This window comes from Zalophus californianus, chromosome 10 (assembly GCF_009762305.2).
Source record: "Zalophus californianus isolate mZalCal1 chromosome 10, mZalCal1.pri.v2, whole genome shotgun sequence".
NCBI classification, from domain to species: Eukaryota; Metazoa; Chordata; class Mammalia; order Carnivora; family Otariidae; genus Zalophus; species Zalophus californianus.
Window position 1 is genome coordinate 51,146,683 of NC_045604.1, and position 17,849 is coordinate 51,164,531.

A 17,849-nucleotide genomic window follows, 5' to 3' on the forward strand; every position below is an offset into this window, starting at 1 on the left:
GTTTTGCTACTTGGATTGAACCAGACCGGAGTGGTTTGGAGTGGAAGACTAACCTTTGGAAATGGACCTGGGGTGTGAGAGTATCAGTTGATCAGCTTTTATTTAAAAGAGTTCCAAGACAGACTGTGTCTTTGAGGGAGAGGAAGGATTCGGTTAAGGTGGGAGTATGGTGTGAAAAATTTTAGGGTAGAGAATAGTTTATTAAACTGGATGGAAGAGTTGAAAGCATTTGACAATGCTAATTACTTTTATTACACTCTTCCCCCATTCCTCCATGGTTTCTATAATAGTATGCTGTCTTGTCTTCTGGTTTTATGGTTACCGTTTTGGACTTCTTGATAGTTAATGCAGAACTGCTCCTTCTTTCTTTGCCCATCTCTTAAACATTGGTGTTCTCCCTACCATCTTGCTATTTATTTATTTATTTATTTATTTATTTATTTATTTATTTATTTATTTCTTATCTTATCTCTGCTGAGTATACAGGTTGACATTGGGTGATTTCATTATCATAGCTTCAGATTTATTATTCTCCTTTCTTACAGCTTGTATGTTTTTCAATGTATTATTTTTTACCCTGTTTATTCTCTATTTCCTCATTGTTTTCCCTAGCAAAATTCTATTAGTCCCTTCAAGGCTCAGACTTCATTTACTTTCAGATCTAATTTCACTTATCCAGTTGCCTCTCTCCTCTTCCCCAGTTTTCCATCTAGGTTAGGGGCAACCTTACCTTAAATTCTGTGTGCATACTATCATAATGTTTACTATGATATTTCAACTGTTGGCTTAACTTGTTTGTTCTCTCCCCTGGAGTGAGTTCCAATGAGGGCAAGGGCTATAGTTTTCTAAATCCTGTTCTTCCTAGTGCTTAGCAAAATGCTTAGCACTAGTAAATATTTGAATTAATAAGTTATCAATTATATTACCAACTGTGTATGGATAGTCACAGAAGAGAAGGTGCTAATGTTAATAAACCTTAAAAGTCCATTTACCCTTACCAGTCATGAAAGAAATGAAAAATTAAATAATGAGGTACTGTTTTCAAGAAGTACTATAGCATAATGAGTAACAGCAGAAATTCTGGAGCAAGGGGGCTGCCATGATTTGAATACCATTTCTGCCACTTACGTGCTGAATGATCTTGGTCAAGTCATCTAACTTTTCTGTGCTTTTCATTTTCCTAATGTTTAATAGTACCTATTTCACATCCTATGATAAGTATGACACAAGTATTCATTATTGTTATTTTACATTTTAAAAATTGGTTCAGTGTATTTGGTTTAGATTAAGACAGCCACTTACAGATACTGGTGATAGAAATTTTATTTTGTGTAGTGTTTCTGGAAAGCAGTTTCACATAGTGAAGCTTTCCTAACTATATTTTTGGTTGAATAACTTCATTTTTAATAATCTTTTAATAACAATTGAAATGCAGACTCATGTTCCAGAATTACTCATGTAAACAACTGAAATCTCTAGTAAGATGAGAATGGTTAAGTATATTGTTGAATGTGATTCAGCAGTTAAAATGTTTGCATTTTAATGTCATAGGAAAAGGTTATGATGCAAGTAGATATCAAAGATGAAGCATTATCTTAAACATGTCTTAAAAAATGTTAAGAGGCAAATGTTAAAATGCTAACTTGTGATTGCTTTTGGGTAGTGGGATTTAACCTCTGTGAAACTAATTTTTATTTTAAAATGGAGTTAACAGCTGACATGCTAACATTAATTGCTAACAGATGAGGTAATTAGAAAGTCTTTGGATGTCTCCTATTTTTATTAAGTCACACAGTCATTTTTGTTGATCATTCGTATCTGAATAATGAATAAAGTCAATCCTTGTTGCATTGAAGAAGTACAGCGTTGTGTTTTCTTAAATATTAAGTCTCTACATTTTTTAGCATAGGACTTTTCAGCTCTTTTTGTCTGCAATTTTTCATCCCTGCAATCTATTATTAGTGACCAATTTTCTAGAAATTATTTTCCAAATGCAAAGTTGTTTTATGATCATGGTGATACCAGTGTGGTTTGGTTTAGGCTTTTTTTCCCCCCCTCTCTATTTTGTCTGCAGCAACTGGAACAGATCCAGAAGGAGCTGAGTGTTTTGGAAGAGGATATTAAAAGAGTGGAAGTAAGAAATCAAGAATTTCTCACATCTCTAGCAATTTTCAGTTTCATGAAATTGTCACTTTTCCTTTAAATTACTGCATTGAATTTATGGGATTTGTTTCCAGTATATAGAATGTAACAGATGTTACTTAAAATATTTAATTTTAATTCAGAGTGCATTTTCATACAAAAAGCATTCTGAACACTTTATGATAAATGTATACTAAATTTGTTTTCACTGTTTTATTGCCATAATTATTCTTGGGTAGATTGAAAAAAATCATTTAATTTTCTTGGTACTCTAAACTCCCACAAAACCCTCAATTATCATTAAAATTATAATGTCACAATTCTATTCTTTTATTAGGTAAATAACTTTTTACATACCTGCTGTGCTAAGGTTAATTTACAAAGAGTTACGAAAACATGTGAACAATAATCTAGGCATTTATAGTACAATATAGTTTACTTATGGAAATCCATGGGAGGATCTTTTGGAGGCTCATAGACTATTATGATGTGAGGTTATTTTCTGCAACTACATTTAAATTTAGTGTGTGTTTTAAATTGTTCATATGTGTTGTAATTTTCTTTTGCTGATATGTAGAACATGTTAAATGATCTTGAGTTTAATATTTTGTGGAAATTCAGTGTCCCATGTGGCATTCCTAACGTGTTACTTGAAACTTGTTACTACTATGTTTATGTCCCTTGTATGACTGAACTGAGCTTGGGTTAGACAGAAGTAATTCTACCTGATTATGTATCTTTAGTGGCATTTTAAAATTTGCTGCTTTTGCATTAATCAGAATAGCACATAAAAAAGGCCAGGTTGTTGGTATGATTCAGAGGTGCATAATTTATGCAATAATAGTTGATTAGGAGGCTTCTTCCTCTGAGTTAATGAGTTAGACTTTAAGTCTTTATTTTAAAATGCTAATATTTGAATCAAGATGACTTGCTTAATGCTTTCAGAGGATATTTTTAAAGTAAACACATATCCTGTTTTTCTGGACTTTAGAGGGAGCTGAACCTAATGATTCACATACCATACTGTCATACTTATCTTAATATTTATCAATAGGTTCTCACTTGGATTAATGATTAGCTTGTAGTACAATATAGTACATCTCATTTGAAATATTTATTTTTGTCTTTGCATTTGGTGGCTTCATTAGTGATGAACAATATTTATTAAAGAGTTTCTAGTTCTATAAGAATGTGTACCATAGAAAAAGCTGTCTCTGAACTTTTTAGATAATCTTGCTTTGTACTCTGAGGAGAGGAAGCCTTGAGACATAACGGATGTTGAGACAAAATGTGACTGATAAAAATCTAGGATTGGAAGGGAATATAATATTGTATCTCATTTTGACTTCTACATTTTCTGTTTGGAGTGTCTACTATAACTCAAGTAATTGTGTTTTCAGGAAATGAGCGGCTTGTACTCTCCTGTCAGTGAGGATAGCACAGTGCCTCAATTTGAAGCTCCTTCTCCATCACACAGGTACAAAGCTTCAAATTTGTAATTACTTAGGATTTATGTTGCAAAATGCACATATGGTACTAGTCCTTGGGAGCCTTTTCCATGTAATATACAAAACCCCTGAGAAATTGCTTTTGGTCATGATCTAGAAATGAGATTCAGATGGACCATCTGTTTCCTTAATGCTTTGAATTTTCATGCCACAAACAGCAGAATATTGTAATATTATGAATTCACTGTTGGATTAAAAATTTGGTGAATTTCTTGAAATAATAGTAGCTTTAAATATCTTGTGAGTTAAAATCAAATGACCTTAAAAATCTGCAATTTGAGAACATGAAATGGTAGGTAATATTAGGGAGAAATTTGATTAGGTAAAACCCTGGGCTTTTCCCCTAAAAACTTTGGTATTTTCTTCATTACTCTGTGTTGTTAATTTGTCTTCTCTTCTATATGCTCTATTAGAACAGGGATTATTTTGTCTTGCTCGTGATTGTTTCCCTAGGTTTTAGAGTAGTAGTATAGTGACTGGCCTCCTTCAGTATTTGTGAAGTACAGGAGATGTCTGTGGTTCCTTCTAGCTTTGAAGTTCTAGTTGATGAAATCTATCCTACCTAGAATTGGAACTTGAACTTTTTGCTTGAAGTGTTCAAAGTAAGAGCAATTTTACATGTTTTTAACTTACTAATCCATTTAGGATAATGGCCCAGTGGAAGCTTTTCAAACAGATAGTTTTGGGATAACGTGAATTATCAGGCAGTTCAGTGCCAGTACAAGAGAATACACCAGTCTTCGAAACCTGTCAGTTTGGGAAAGCGATGGTGGATCTAGTTTAGTATGATATGTGGGGAAAAGGGCACGGGGAATCTTCTGGTTAATGAAGGTTCCTGGGATGTTTGATATTTTCCTCATTAACCATTTATGGAGAATCCTTGTGAGTTCTAGTTGATTCTAGAGTCACATTAGCTATGTAATTCAACTTTTTTCCTTTGTATTTTATTTTCTTTAAAACACTTGGGAATGATTCAGTCTGTGGGATATTGTTACCTTTAAGTTTAAGGCTCACTTTATGAAGTACATGGGATCTTTGTCAATGGAATACTGTGTAAGTGTATGCAGGTAAGCAAAAATTGTCATCTCACAAAATATTCACTGACAATTCCCATTGTCCCATCTCTCTCTTGTTTAATGGTAGCATTTCTTTCTATTGTGTCCAGGTTTTTGTTACTCAGTCTCTCACTGATGGGTTTTAGTAACATGTGATAATATAGTATTATATTACTTTAACTGGCTCTATTTATTGAATGCCTGTGATATGCACTAGGCACTGTTATATTGTTGGAATATAGCTGGCAAAATCCCTGTTCTTAATGGAGCTTACCTTTTGGGGAGTGTCTGTGTGAGGCTTGGGGAGATACTAAACAAATACATATATGATGTAGAAGTAGTAGTACAAAGTATGTAAGTAGTATGTTAGGAAGAAAAATTAAGCATATTAGGGGTTGGCAAAAAAAAAAATTAGGGCATATTAGGACTGGAAATAGCATGTAGTTCCGGTTAGTTTGTATAGTCAGGCTTCTCTGGGGAGGTAACATTTAAGCTAACAAGTGAATGAAGTGTAAATATGATAGAAAGTCAGGGTCCCTGGGTACTACAGTCATTTGAGCATCCCACTCTTGGTTTCTGCTCAGGTTGTGATCTCAGGGTCATTAGATTGAGCCCCAAGTCAGGCTCTGCCCTCAGGGGCACTCAGAGTGTGCTTAAGACTCTCTCTCCCTCTCCCTCCCCCCCCCCCCCCCCCCCCCCGCGCCAAATAAATAAATCTTTAAAAAAGAAAAGTCTTGGGAGAGTTTTGAGCAGGATTTGATTTAGATTTTAAAATGTTTACTGAGGTACCTGTGTGGAGGATAGAGAAGAGACTGTCCTGACCCCCTGCCATTAGAAGTATGGTAAAAGTTAGGAAGCAAGTAACAATCTAGAAGAGAGGAGATGGTGCCTTGGATTAGGATTTTATTGGAGGAAGAGATGAGAAGTGGTTTTGCATGGCCTTCCGTATCTTTTTTTGTGCTTTAAAATTGAATATAACTCCCAAAACAGGATATTAAAATACCTTTACTTATACCTTTTCCTTTTGCCAAGAGAGAGAGAGGACAATGGGAATTGTCAGTGAATATTTTGTGAGATGACAATTTTTGCTTACCTGCATATACTCACATAGTATTCCATTGACAAAGATCCCATGTATTTCAGAAAGTGAGCCTTAAACTTAAGGGTAACAATATCCCACAGACTGAGTCATTCCCAGGTGTTTTAAAGAAAATGAAATACAAAGGAAAAAAGTTGAATTATATAGCTAATGTGACTCTAGAATATCCTATTTATAAGATAAAGTAGCAGGGGCGCCTGGGTGGCTCAGTTGGTTAAGGGTCTGCCTTGGACTCAGGTCATGATCCCAGGGCCCTGGGATCGAGTTCTGCATTGGGGTCCCTGCTCAGCGGGGGCCTGCTTCTCTCGCTCTCTCTGCCTGCCGCTTTGTCTGCTCTCTCTCTCTGTCAAATAAATAAAATCTTAAAAAAAAATAAAGTAGCAGATCTTACGGAAGAGTCAGGATTTCATGAAATCTATGAAAACTTTGTTGGAAAACAACTAAAATCCTATGCAGAGCTATTGTCAAATGAGGTTCTTGCAGATTTAACTTAGTTAATAGTTGAAGAAGGGAAAACAGGCAAACATAATACTTTCTTCAAAAGAGTATTTTGATATTTTCATAGAACAAGTAATTTGAATATCAAGGTTTGAGAGAGACACTTGGGAAAAATCACGTAGCCCTAAAGTACTCTTAGGAAATGACCCTTAAGATTAAGATGTGAAATTAAATATGTTATGTTATACTAACAATATTTTATTTTTCTTTATTTTTAAGAAATAGCATGTAGTTCTAATTATAGTAACCTTCTTCCACCATAATTATTAGCTTTATTATTTAAATGCAAGACAATTTTGTTTTATTCCTCACTGTAATGTTTTTGGTCTTTTTTATAGCAGGTTTACTTTAAAAAGCCTTTTTGTTGATTCATTTATTTTCTTCTGTAATGAGGACCTCTTTATATGTCTGGTCATTGAATCCCTTACATAGATTCTAAGTTAATGATTAGATTATGTATTTAAATGAGAAGAAAAACAAAAGACATACAACTGTTTTCTCTTACCCCACTTCCCCCAGGATTTTATCTTCTGTATACCATGATTAGCTATAATTTTCATATCCTGTGTATTCTCTTTTTGCTGTTTAGACTCTCCATATCACATGGAGCCTAGCAGTGGTCTTTTAACTATCCTCTTGCAGTGTATTGCCAGAAATCTGATCATGTTTTTTTCCTGCTTAAAATCCTTCAGTGACTTTCCACTACATGTAAGTTGGCTTAGATCCAGCTGTTTTGCATGGCCTTCTGTATCTTTTTTTGTGCTTTAGAATTGAATTTAACTCCCAAAACAGGTTGTTAAAATATCTTTACTTATACCTATTCCTTTTGCCTAGAAACTTCTGGATTCATCTCTTACATAGCTCCCCCTTCCCAAAGTACCCCCCCTTCAAGAATCCAACCAAGGGTGAACTCTGTTCTTTTTTGATATACCATTTCCCTAAAGACTGAAGGGGAGAAAGGAAGAAGGAGATAGAATTAAACACTTAAAAAATATTCTAATTATTTTGTTCCTGCTTCTGTGCTGTGTGTATTAGTTTTGTGTATTTTCCATAGTGTACTGTAATTCTGTGACTATTAAGTTTTTTTATACTCCTTTATTTTTATATGAGCATTTATACATATTAGTACTTAAATATGTTTTTGAATAAAAGTATACGTAACCTCGAGTTTTATTTAATTTTTATTAGTTTGTGAGATTTTATATATATATGTATATATATATTTGTTTTTTTAAAGATTTTATTTATTTGTCAGAGAGAGGGAGAGAGAGAGAGTGTACAAGCAGGGGGAGCATCAGGCTCTCCGCTGAGCAAGGAGCCTGATGTGGAACTCGATCCCAAGACCCTGGGATCATGACCTGAACCCAAGGCAGTTGCTTAACCAGCTGAGCCATCCAGGTGTCCGCAGTTAGTGAGATTTTGATTGAAGCTTGACCTTTAGTATACGTAATAAATAAACTAATACAATCTTAAAAAAAACAACAGAACAAAAACTGTCAGCCAGGCTTCATTGGAGTGTGGTTGGGGGTGGGAGAGTGTGATTTTTCCTACATAAAATCAGTTGAATTTTTTTTTTAAACACTTTGAAGTCTTCATCCTTTACAAATTTCTCTTATTAGAATGAGTTTAAGCTGGATTGCTGTTTTCAGGGCCTTTTTTCATTTTGCTTTAGATTCTGAGGGAGAAAGTCTCCACAATTAATAGTGAGCTGAGTTTATACTTTACTGTTGCATATTTATGTGTGTTAAGTTATGAGTGAATTAGAGAATGGTGGGCAAGCATGGTCTTTTTTACCTGTTTACAAATGGGATTGGTCCTTTTATCTGATAATACAATTATGAGCATATCTATCTTAATATACTCTTTTAGAGGATTATTAATATATGATATTAATATAATATTAATATATTGATACAAAGGTTATTCATTTTTAACTTTAGCTCAAACTTTAAGTACTAAAATGAAACATTTTTGTTGAGATTTTCTTCTTGATAATGACAGCGATGATTTTTAGGTTAAAACATTCTTAGAGAAAAATAACTAAAATTTAGATTTTTAAGTCTTCTCTAAAACCATTATGAGTAATTATGCTTGTAAATTTTTAAATGCTTTTCATTGATGTGTTTTCTATCTTAGAAATAATAGTCTCGTAATTGCTTTTATTCTTTGTCTTTAAGCAAGTATTTCAGAATCGTCAATTGTTACTCTCTCACCTTTGTGTTTTCAGAACTTCAGATAACTTAGTTTGGAGATAATGTATTAGTTTAAACTTCTCTATCTGCTTAAGGTAGATATGCTTTAATGTGATCCAGATAGTTGAGTTAAATTTACAGAATAACTTTTGTTTTCCTATGATAAAATAGTAAATAAATATAATAGAAATACTTTAAGTAAAATTTTTCTGACCTAGACTCTCCAATCTTTAAAATGCTTTTACCCATAAGAAAATTCCTTTTTTTTTTTTTTTTTAAGATTATTTATTTGTCAGAGAGAGAGGGAGAGCACAAGCAGGGGGAGCGGCAGGCAGAGGGAGAGGCAGACTCCCCATTGAGCACGGAGCCTGATGTGAGACTTGATCCCAGCACCCTGGGATCATGACCTGAGCTGAAGGCAGATGCTTAGCCAACTGAGCCATCAAGGCGTTCCGCATAAGAGACTTCCTGTTGATTGTAAATTTAATTCATTTTTTTGGAAGACATATTTATAAGTTTAAAATTTGAATTAAGGCTTCCTGTGGCATAAAAGAGGGAGGTTTATAAATAAAAAGAGATAAAAGACTTTTATGGAAGACACTTGCTTTTATCTAACTATTTTTAACAAGATATTTTTGAGACTTACCTTTCATTTGTGTTTCTATTGACAAAGGTCCACTTGAATCAAAATGTAGGTATAATAGGAAGGAAAAGCAAAGGGTCACTTATCAATGCCAGAATTATTTATTATTAAGAATATATACATAGGGTAGTGAGTTAATACCTTGTGAATCTGTATATAGTTTGAGTAAACTAATGAAATTCAAGGAATTTGATATTTCATAATGGACTAGATTATGAAATTCTTCTTTAGCTCACCTGTATTGGTGAACAATTATATTTATGCAATTATATTTATCTACAGTCATAAAAAAAGAAAAAAAGTGTGTGTGGTGTTGGGTGGTGGTTTTGGATCGCCCCGAGATCACAACCTCAGCCAAAACCAAGAGTCGAATGCTTAACTGACTGTGCCACCCAGGTGCCCTCCCTCCCCCCACATTCCTTATTCTTGCATATTAGGTCTTTGGCTGGATTATGACCTGGTGTTAATGGATCTTTCTTCACATATTAATGCTTAAGTTCTTGGTACTTTTTGGCATTTATTATTAGTTGAGTTGCTTTATTTTACTTGGGGAGATAACTTTTTTAACATATAGGAATTGAAAAATTTTAAAAGATTTTATTAGAAAGCTCGCCAGTGGGGGGAGGGGCAGGGGGAGAGGTAGAGGGAGAGAATCTTTTTTTTTTTTTTAAAGATTTTATTTATTTATTTGACAGAGACACAGCAAAAGAGGGAACACAAGCAGAGGGAGTGGGAGTGGGAGAAGCAGACTTCCCGCGGAGCAGGGAGCCAATGTGGGGCTCGATCCCAGGACCCTGGGATCATGACCTGAGCCGAAGGCAGATGCTTAACGACTGAGCCACTCAGGCGCCCCGAGGGAGAGAGTCTTAAGCAGACTCTGTGCTGAGTGTAGAGCTCAATGCAGGGCTCGATCCCATCACCCAGAGATCATGACCTGAACTGAAATCAATAGTCCATCACTTAACCAAATGAGTCACCCAGGCGCCCCAGGAATTGAAATGTTTTTATGGTTAAGTCTAACTCTAATCTTTACAAGTAAGTCTCTAATTTATTCTGTATCTTAAATAAATCTTCCTACATAAACCTAAAGAGTTTTTATTTAGGGGTGCCTGGGTGGCTCAGTTGGTTACACGTCTGCCTGCAGCTCGGGTTTTGATCTCAGGGTCCTGGGATTGAGCCCCACATCAGGTTCCCTGCTCAGTGGGGAGTCTGATTCTCCCTCTCTCCCTCTGCCTGTCTCCCCAGTTTGTGCCCTCTCTCTGAAATAAATAAAAAATCTTAAAAAAAATAGTTTTTATTTAGTCTTTATTTCCTTTATCAAAGAGGGGAATTGTAACAATATGGGAAATTCTCCACACACAGGCTGACACTTTGTTCCGTATCTCCAAGGCTAGGTGGATCTTAACAAATCTCTGCTATACCTGCATTGAGGACTTTTGAACATAAATAATGTGTTGCTGTTTTTTAGTGAAGTTTATGTATGGTGTGGGAGAAGTAGTAAAACCAGTACTTGATTGTTTTATTGTTGGGAGTAGTGAGGAGTTACTTGCCTTACCCTGATGCTATACCATGCAAAGGAGTTGAAATTAAAGTCATAGGAGATGGAGGACATTGAAGAATCTTACAGAATTTTCAACTTGAGCTAAAACAAAAACACAAGATGCAGAAAACTTCCTTGGCAATAATGTAATGGGTACTCTTCATATATTGTCAATTTATTTATTTATATTTTTATTTATTTATTTTTAAATATTTTATTTATTTGAGAGAGAGAGCATGAGAGAGAGAGAGAGCATGAGTTGGGGGAGGGTCAGAGGAAGAAGCACATTCCTTGCTGAGCAGGGAGCCTGATGGCGGGACTCGATCCTGGGACTCCAGGATCATGACCTGAGCCGAAGGCAGTCGCTTAACCAGCTGAGCCACCCAGGAGTCCCAATTCTTTTTTTAAAAAATTTATTTGTTTGAGAATCATTTATTTGTCAGAGAGAGCAAGCTCACAAGCAGGGGGAGTGGCAGAGGGAGAAGCAGGCTCCCCACTGAGCAAGGAGCCCGATGTTGGACTTGATCGCAGTACCTCGGGATCACTACCGCAGCCAAAGGCAGACGCTTAATAGACTGAGCCACCCAGGCGTCCCACATCTGCAATTTCTCATTAAATTGATAGGTAATAGAGAATTACCAAGTTATGAAAACCTTTTCTGAAACTGTGCAGTTTCTTTTTTTTTTTTTAAAGATTTTTTATTTATTTGACAGAGACATATCGAGAGAGGGAACACAAGCAGGGGGAGAGGGAGAAGCAGGCTTCCCGCTGAGCAGGGAGTCCAATGCGGGGCTCTATCCTTGGACCCTGGGACCATTACCTGAGCTGAAGGCAGACGCTTATCCACTGAGCCACCCAGGCGCCTCACTGTGCAGTTTCTTTATTTAGAATGTCTGAAGAATTTATTCTTCAGTCACTCACCCAGTTTTGGAGGGCATATAAGACATGTATAAAACCTTGTTATAGGCACTGGATACACAGTTGTGAATATGACAGACCCTGGAACCCTGCTCTCATGGTTACATAGCTTTAGGTTGAAAAATAAGTTATGCTGGCAAATTAAATTTTCTGCTTAAAATATGTAAATAAGACTTTGATTCCAAAATTTAAAATAATCAAAATGCTTTTAACTCTGAAACTTTGGTATTTACATTTGATTTATAGGCATTTCAGGATTTTTAAAGAACACCTTGGAGTTTTTGTTATGAAGTATAATTTGTCACCACTTCATGATGATTATAACAGTCCATTCCAGTTCTGAAATATAAGGTGTGAATAGGCCAAATTCCAGTGTGTGTATTAACCAAGACTCTTGTTTGTAATGAAGATTTTCTTTTTTTTTCTTATTTAGATCTTATTTATTTGCCAGAGAGAGAGAGCACAAGCAGGGGGAGTGGCAGGCAGAGAAAGAAACAGGCTCCCCACTGAGCAGGGAGCTCAATGTGGGACTCGATCCCAGGACCCTGGGATCATGACCTGAGCCGGAGGCAGACGCTTAACAACTGAGCCACCCAGGCGTCCTTGTAATGAAGATTTTCGAACCCTACCCCAAATCTCATCATTAGGTCTGAGGTGGTTCCCAGAGATTTAAATGCAGGTTTGGGGGATCATACTTTAAAAATATGTAAACATTGGTTTAGTAGGTAGTGAATATGTCTGTATTATTGTGATGTGTCTAAGTAAATCTTTAAATCAGATATGATTTTTTTCGTAAAAGAAAGCAAATATTTAATACTAAAGTTTTATATCTTTAGCTTATTTCATCTTTTGGAGAGGATAAGGTAAAGATTTCTATTTTACTCTCAATTCTGTAAAGTTACGTATCTTTCTATAATGTCTTAAAAACACCTGAAATCAAGTTTCTGGACTTGGGAGAGCCAGGAAAATTAAAATAAGTCTTTGGGTCGGAAGCACATTATTGGTATATACTAACCGTTCCTTGTTGATTCCATTCATATACTGTGATTAGATCCTCTTGCTTTTTGTTTTGTCAGGTTAGTCGTAGAGGGAACTTTCCACCTCTTTGATTGTTTTAGGTATGCCTTGATTGTGGGAGGTCTGGGTTGGGAGAGGCTGGGAAGACTGTCGGAATACATGGTAACCCTGTTTTAGATATAAGGATAATTGGATAAAGCATAAAATTTTATGTGTTATTACCATTTTTTGTTTCTGCTATTTACTGTCTTTCCCCTACCCAAGTCCTAGCATATTTCCCCCATTCTCCAGATCCTCTACCTTTGAATCTTAAGTTTTTGTAATGCTTTTTCTGCTTTCCTTGCTTTAAAAGCCTTTTCTAAGTTTATTTCAGATAACTGGGGTTTTTGCTTTTCTTTTTCAACTTTAGGAATAATTATGGAATTATGGACATTTTAAAAGGCAGTATAAATATTAAGTTCATACAGTCCCCCTGTGCACTGTGTAACTATAACCCTTCATAACCATGTACAATAAAAAGGGGACAATTAATAAACTATTGAGGAGCATTTTTTCTGGAGTTCTGAAATACTCTAGTAACTTCTGTTCTTAGAAAAACAAACTGAATTTCTTCCTTTTCGTAGAGGCCATAGATATGTACTCTGGAGCCCAATATTTTTACTACTGAAGTTGCGTTTCTCAAGTAAATCCAAGCTGTATGGTGTATAGGTTCCTATAACTTTTTTTGAAACCTTTGGAGTCAGAAGTGTTTCAGTATTTAATGTTCTGTCTGTCTCCCACCCCCTGCTCCATAATATTATATAATACTGATGGAAAAGTATGAGACCATTCCACATAATCAAGCACATTAATATTTTTGCATTGAAACATGAATGTTCATAGTGAAATGATAACAGATCTGTCCAGGGCAGGTTTTACTTTCAGATAAGTCATAAAAAGTATATGATTTTTAGTTTTACATTTTAGGAATTGAAATTTTGTGGAATCTTTTTGAGCCCAATATTTTTAAAAGCCAAACTATGTATTGCTAAAAAGGCCTTTGTAGTCAGCAATGTTAATTTACACAAAGTTTGTTTTAAAATATCATGGTGAAGTTCTTTCAAATACCAATATGAGTAATAGTACTATCTCTTTGTAAAGAGTGTGAGACAGTGTATTAGAAAAGGTTTCCTGTTAATTTTCAGTTGGATTTTGCATCAAAATCAAGAAATTATTACTGTCTTTGAGAACTGTATTTATTTATAAAAGTTACAACTATCATAGTGATATCTATGTGTTAGGGACCATTTTGTAATTTACACATGCTATCTCATATAACCCTCAGAACAGATGTAGTGCAGTAGGTTTTTTTATCCTCTTCATTGTACAGATGACGGAGTTGTGTCCTAGAGATGAAGTAATTTGCCCAGTATCACATGATTAGTGGCATAACCAGTATTTTAATGCAAGCATCCTTACTCTAGAGCTCATTAAGCCTTGGGAGGTGAAAGAGTTTTGGAAGTCATCACAGAGTTGAGAATAAAAGAAGAAAAGAAGATAAATAGAAACTTTTGGTTCAAAAGTGGGAGGGCAGTGATATTCTTCAAGAAGAGAAAATGTATGTCATTTCGTCAGTCTTCCTTAAGGATTCTGGAATTAACGGCCTGGGTTCAAATTTCAACTCTACAAGTTATGATTAGTTTGATCTTAGTGTATTAACTTTTGTACACCTCAGTTTTCTCATTTGTAAAATGAGGATAATACCTGTCTTCACTGATTAAATGTGATAATACATTAGAGAAATGAGAATAATGCCTGGCACAAAGTAAGCACTCAATAGATGTTAGTAGACAGATGAGTCACATTGATATTGGATGATTTGTTTGAATAGTTATGTCAAATGTTAAAGGGTTTGGTAGAATCAGAAAGGAAAAACAAACATTAAGACTGATTTCTAGTCTCTTGAGGTGTCTGCAAAAGTGGGGTGCACAGGAGTTTTGGTTTTTTAGTAAATGAGATTTACCATTAATTTGGAATTCAACACTTCAGTTCTTATATAAAAGAAATGATATGATCACTCTGATGTAGCAGAGAAAAACCTCTGTGTTAAGTAACTGACAGAAAACACTATTTTGAGAAAAGCAAGTAATTTGGTTCTTATGTGTTTATAATATTAGGGATTACTGCCATGGTAGAAAGGAAATAAAATAGTAGCATACAAGTTTTAAGAAATTAAAACCATAGGGGCGCCTGGGTGGCTCAGTTGGTTAAACATCTACCTTCTGCTCAGGTCATGATCTCAGAGTCCTGGGATCTAGCCCTGCCTCGGGTTCCCTGCTCAGCAAGGAATCTGCTTGTCCCTCTGCCTCTGCCTGCAGCTCCCCCTTCCTGTGTGCTCTCTCTCTGTGTCAAATAAATAAAATCTTAAAAAAAAAGTAATTAAAACCATATTTGATTTTAATTAATCATTATTAAAATTTATAAATCAAATTATTTTCAGGTTACATGTTGCTTAGCATGCTTTGTTTGGGGGAACTGGTTTAATACTTTTATGTAAAATACTGCAAGGGAACAGGTTTTGGCTCTAGGCCCATATAGTTTATTAAATGTAGAGGCTTATTCTTCTGTCTTAAATTTATACTAATGAAAGAACAAATGAATAGCAGCAGTTAGTCTAATTTCATGTGTGTACATAGCAATTTTTTGTCCATTCAGTTCCCTTATTTATTTAAAACCCTCATTTATTTTTTTAATGTTCAGCCTTAAATGATTTTTTAAAAACATTTTATTTATTTATTTGAGAGAGAGAGAGAAAGAGAGAGAGCACAAGGTGGGGAGGGGAAGAAGCAGAGGGAGAGGGAGAAGCAGACTACCTGCTGAGCAGGGAGCCTGATGCGGTGCTCAATCCCCGGGACCCTGGGATCATGACCTGAGCCAAAGGCAGATGCTTAACTGACTGAGTCACCCAGGTGCCCCTAATGTTCAGCCTTAAATGATCTTAATATGCTATAGTTTGCTCACAGAATAAAAAATTCTCTATAATTTAATTAGCTAATGTATCTATTGGTAATTTAAATGTGAACCGTCTTTTTCAAATAAAAGCCCAATCAAAAAGTAGTCATCTAGTATTTTTACCAAGAATGAACCACTGTTTTCTCTAAGCTACTTATTCATTATGGATATAGCTTCTATGTGAAATTGACTTACTAGTCTGCCTTTTAACTATGAAATATACCTTTGTTTTTGGAGGCAAATGTTTGAGTGAGAGTAGTTGTGTGACATCTAGTTGCACAGCTGTGAATTTCCCTTGTAATTCCCTTGTAATTAACGCTGCATAGTTTTCATTTCTGTTTTTAGCTAAGCTTCTCATTTTCCCAGTGAAAACATTGGGGTTTCTTTCTTTTTTTATCAACTCATTTTCCCCATCTTGATTAAAGTGTATTTATTCTTAAATCAGTTTTAGTCACTACGCTGAAATTTTCTTCTTGACCTTGCTGTTACAGTGTTTTTATTAAAGTTTTATAACTTTAATGACATTTATTTTAAATAATAGTTTCTCTTTCATATTCATAGGTTGCTATTCTTTCACTTTTCTCCTTACATTATGTCTGTGAGTTGGGGTGACTAATCCAGGAGATTTCCCCCCTTTTCAGTTAGAGAACATGATGTGCCTAGGGAATATAGATATAGCATGGTGGTTCTGGAGCCAAACTGCATGAGTTTGAATCCTAACCCAGCTGTTTGCTAACTTTGTTATGTTGGGCCAAATACATAATCTCTCCGTGCCTGATTTGAGAAATGGGAATGATAATAGTACCTACCTTAGAGTTAAGAGGGTTTATTTTTTTTTAATTTTTATTGTTATGTTAATCACCATACATTACATCATTAGTTTTTGATGTAGTGTTCCATGATTCATTGTTTGTGCATAACACCCAATGCTTCATGCAGGACGTGCCCTCTTTAATACCCATCACCAGGCTAACCCATCCCCCCACCCCCTCCCCTCTAGAACCCTCAGTTTGTTTTTCAGAGTCCATCCTCTCTCATGGTTCGTCTCCCCCTCCAATTTACTCCCCTTCATTCTTCCCCTCCTGCTATCTTCTTCTTTTTTTTCTTAACATATATTGCATTATTTGTTTCAGAGGTACAGATCTGTGATTCAACAGTCTTGCACAATTCACAGCGCTCACCATAGCACATGCCCTCCCCAATGTCTATCACCCAGCCACCCCATCCCTCCCATCCCCCCCACCATTCCAGCAACCCTCAGTTTATTTCCTGAGATTAAGAATTCCTCATATCAGTGAGGTCATATGATACATGTCTTTCTCTGATTGACTTATTTCACTCAGCATAACACCCTCCAGTTGCATCCACGTCATTGCAAATGGCAAGATCTCATTCCTTTTGATGGTTGCATAATATTCCATTGTGTATATATACCACATCTTCTTTATCCGTTCATCTGTCGATGGACATCTTGGCTCTTTCCACAGTTTGGCTATTGTGGACATTGCTGCTATAAACATCGGGGTGCACGTACCCCTTTGGATCCCTACATGTGTATCTTTGGGGTAAATACCCAGGAGTGCAATTGCTGGATCGTATGGTAGCTCTATTTTCAACTTTTTGAGGAACCTCCATACTGTTTTCCAGAGTGGTTGCACCAGCTTGCATTCCCACCAACAGTGTAGGAGTGTTCCCCTTGAGTTAAGAGGGTTTAAATGGTTTAGGTCAGTGCCTAGTACATAACAGTGCTTCTGTCATTGTTGTCATTACTGTTTGGTGACTGTGGCTGACTTAGAGTTAAGAAGTGGTATAGCGCTAGAATCAAGAGGACCCAGACCGTCAGTGCTTTTTAATATTTCCTTCTACTTATGTAACTTTGTATACAACACACATTTTATAGAGAATAATTAAGGAGGTTTGTTTTTCAGATTTCTTCTGTTGTAGTCTTTGTATGCATCAATAAATTTTCCCTAGTGAATAAGATTAAGATCTGATAGAACATAAATTTCAAACTCTGCAGTCATTATTGATAAAATACCATTTAAAACCTGTAATTTTAATTTCTTTTATAAATTGGTGGGTATTTTTAAAAATATGTATTTGGCATGTAGTGTTATCTCACTGTAGACACTGATATATCAGTATCATTATTCAGGCTTCCAATCCAATCTGAATTATAATACCATAAAAAATAATATCTAGAAATGCTACTGACTTCTACTGACTTCTAAATATGCAGCTACATA

The 17,849-nt window shown here is 35.5% G+C and overlaps 1 protein-coding gene across 5 annotated transcripts in view; it reads left to right on the plus strand.

The window, feature by feature from the left end:
• Nucleotides 1-17,849, plus strand: part of COP1 (COP1 E3 ubiquitin ligase) — a 246,479-nt gene that overhangs the window by 64,993 nt on the left and 163,637 nt on the right. For 3 of the 5 annotated variants that reach the window (XR_003523023.2, XM_027611140.2, XM_027611139.2), the window contains exons 7-8: nt 2,075-2,134; nt 3,543-3,619. Coding sequence is in view for 4 of the 5 variants with exons in the window: in XM_027611140.2 (XP_027466941.2) it covers nt 2,075-2,134; nt 3,543-3,619 (137 nt within the window). In the remaining variant the exon portion in view is untranslated. The remainder of the gene's footprint in view (nt 1-2,074; nt 2,135-3,542; nt 3,620-17,849) is intronic. The other 2 variants (XM_027611143.2, XM_027611142.2) reach the window with 1 other exon arrangement.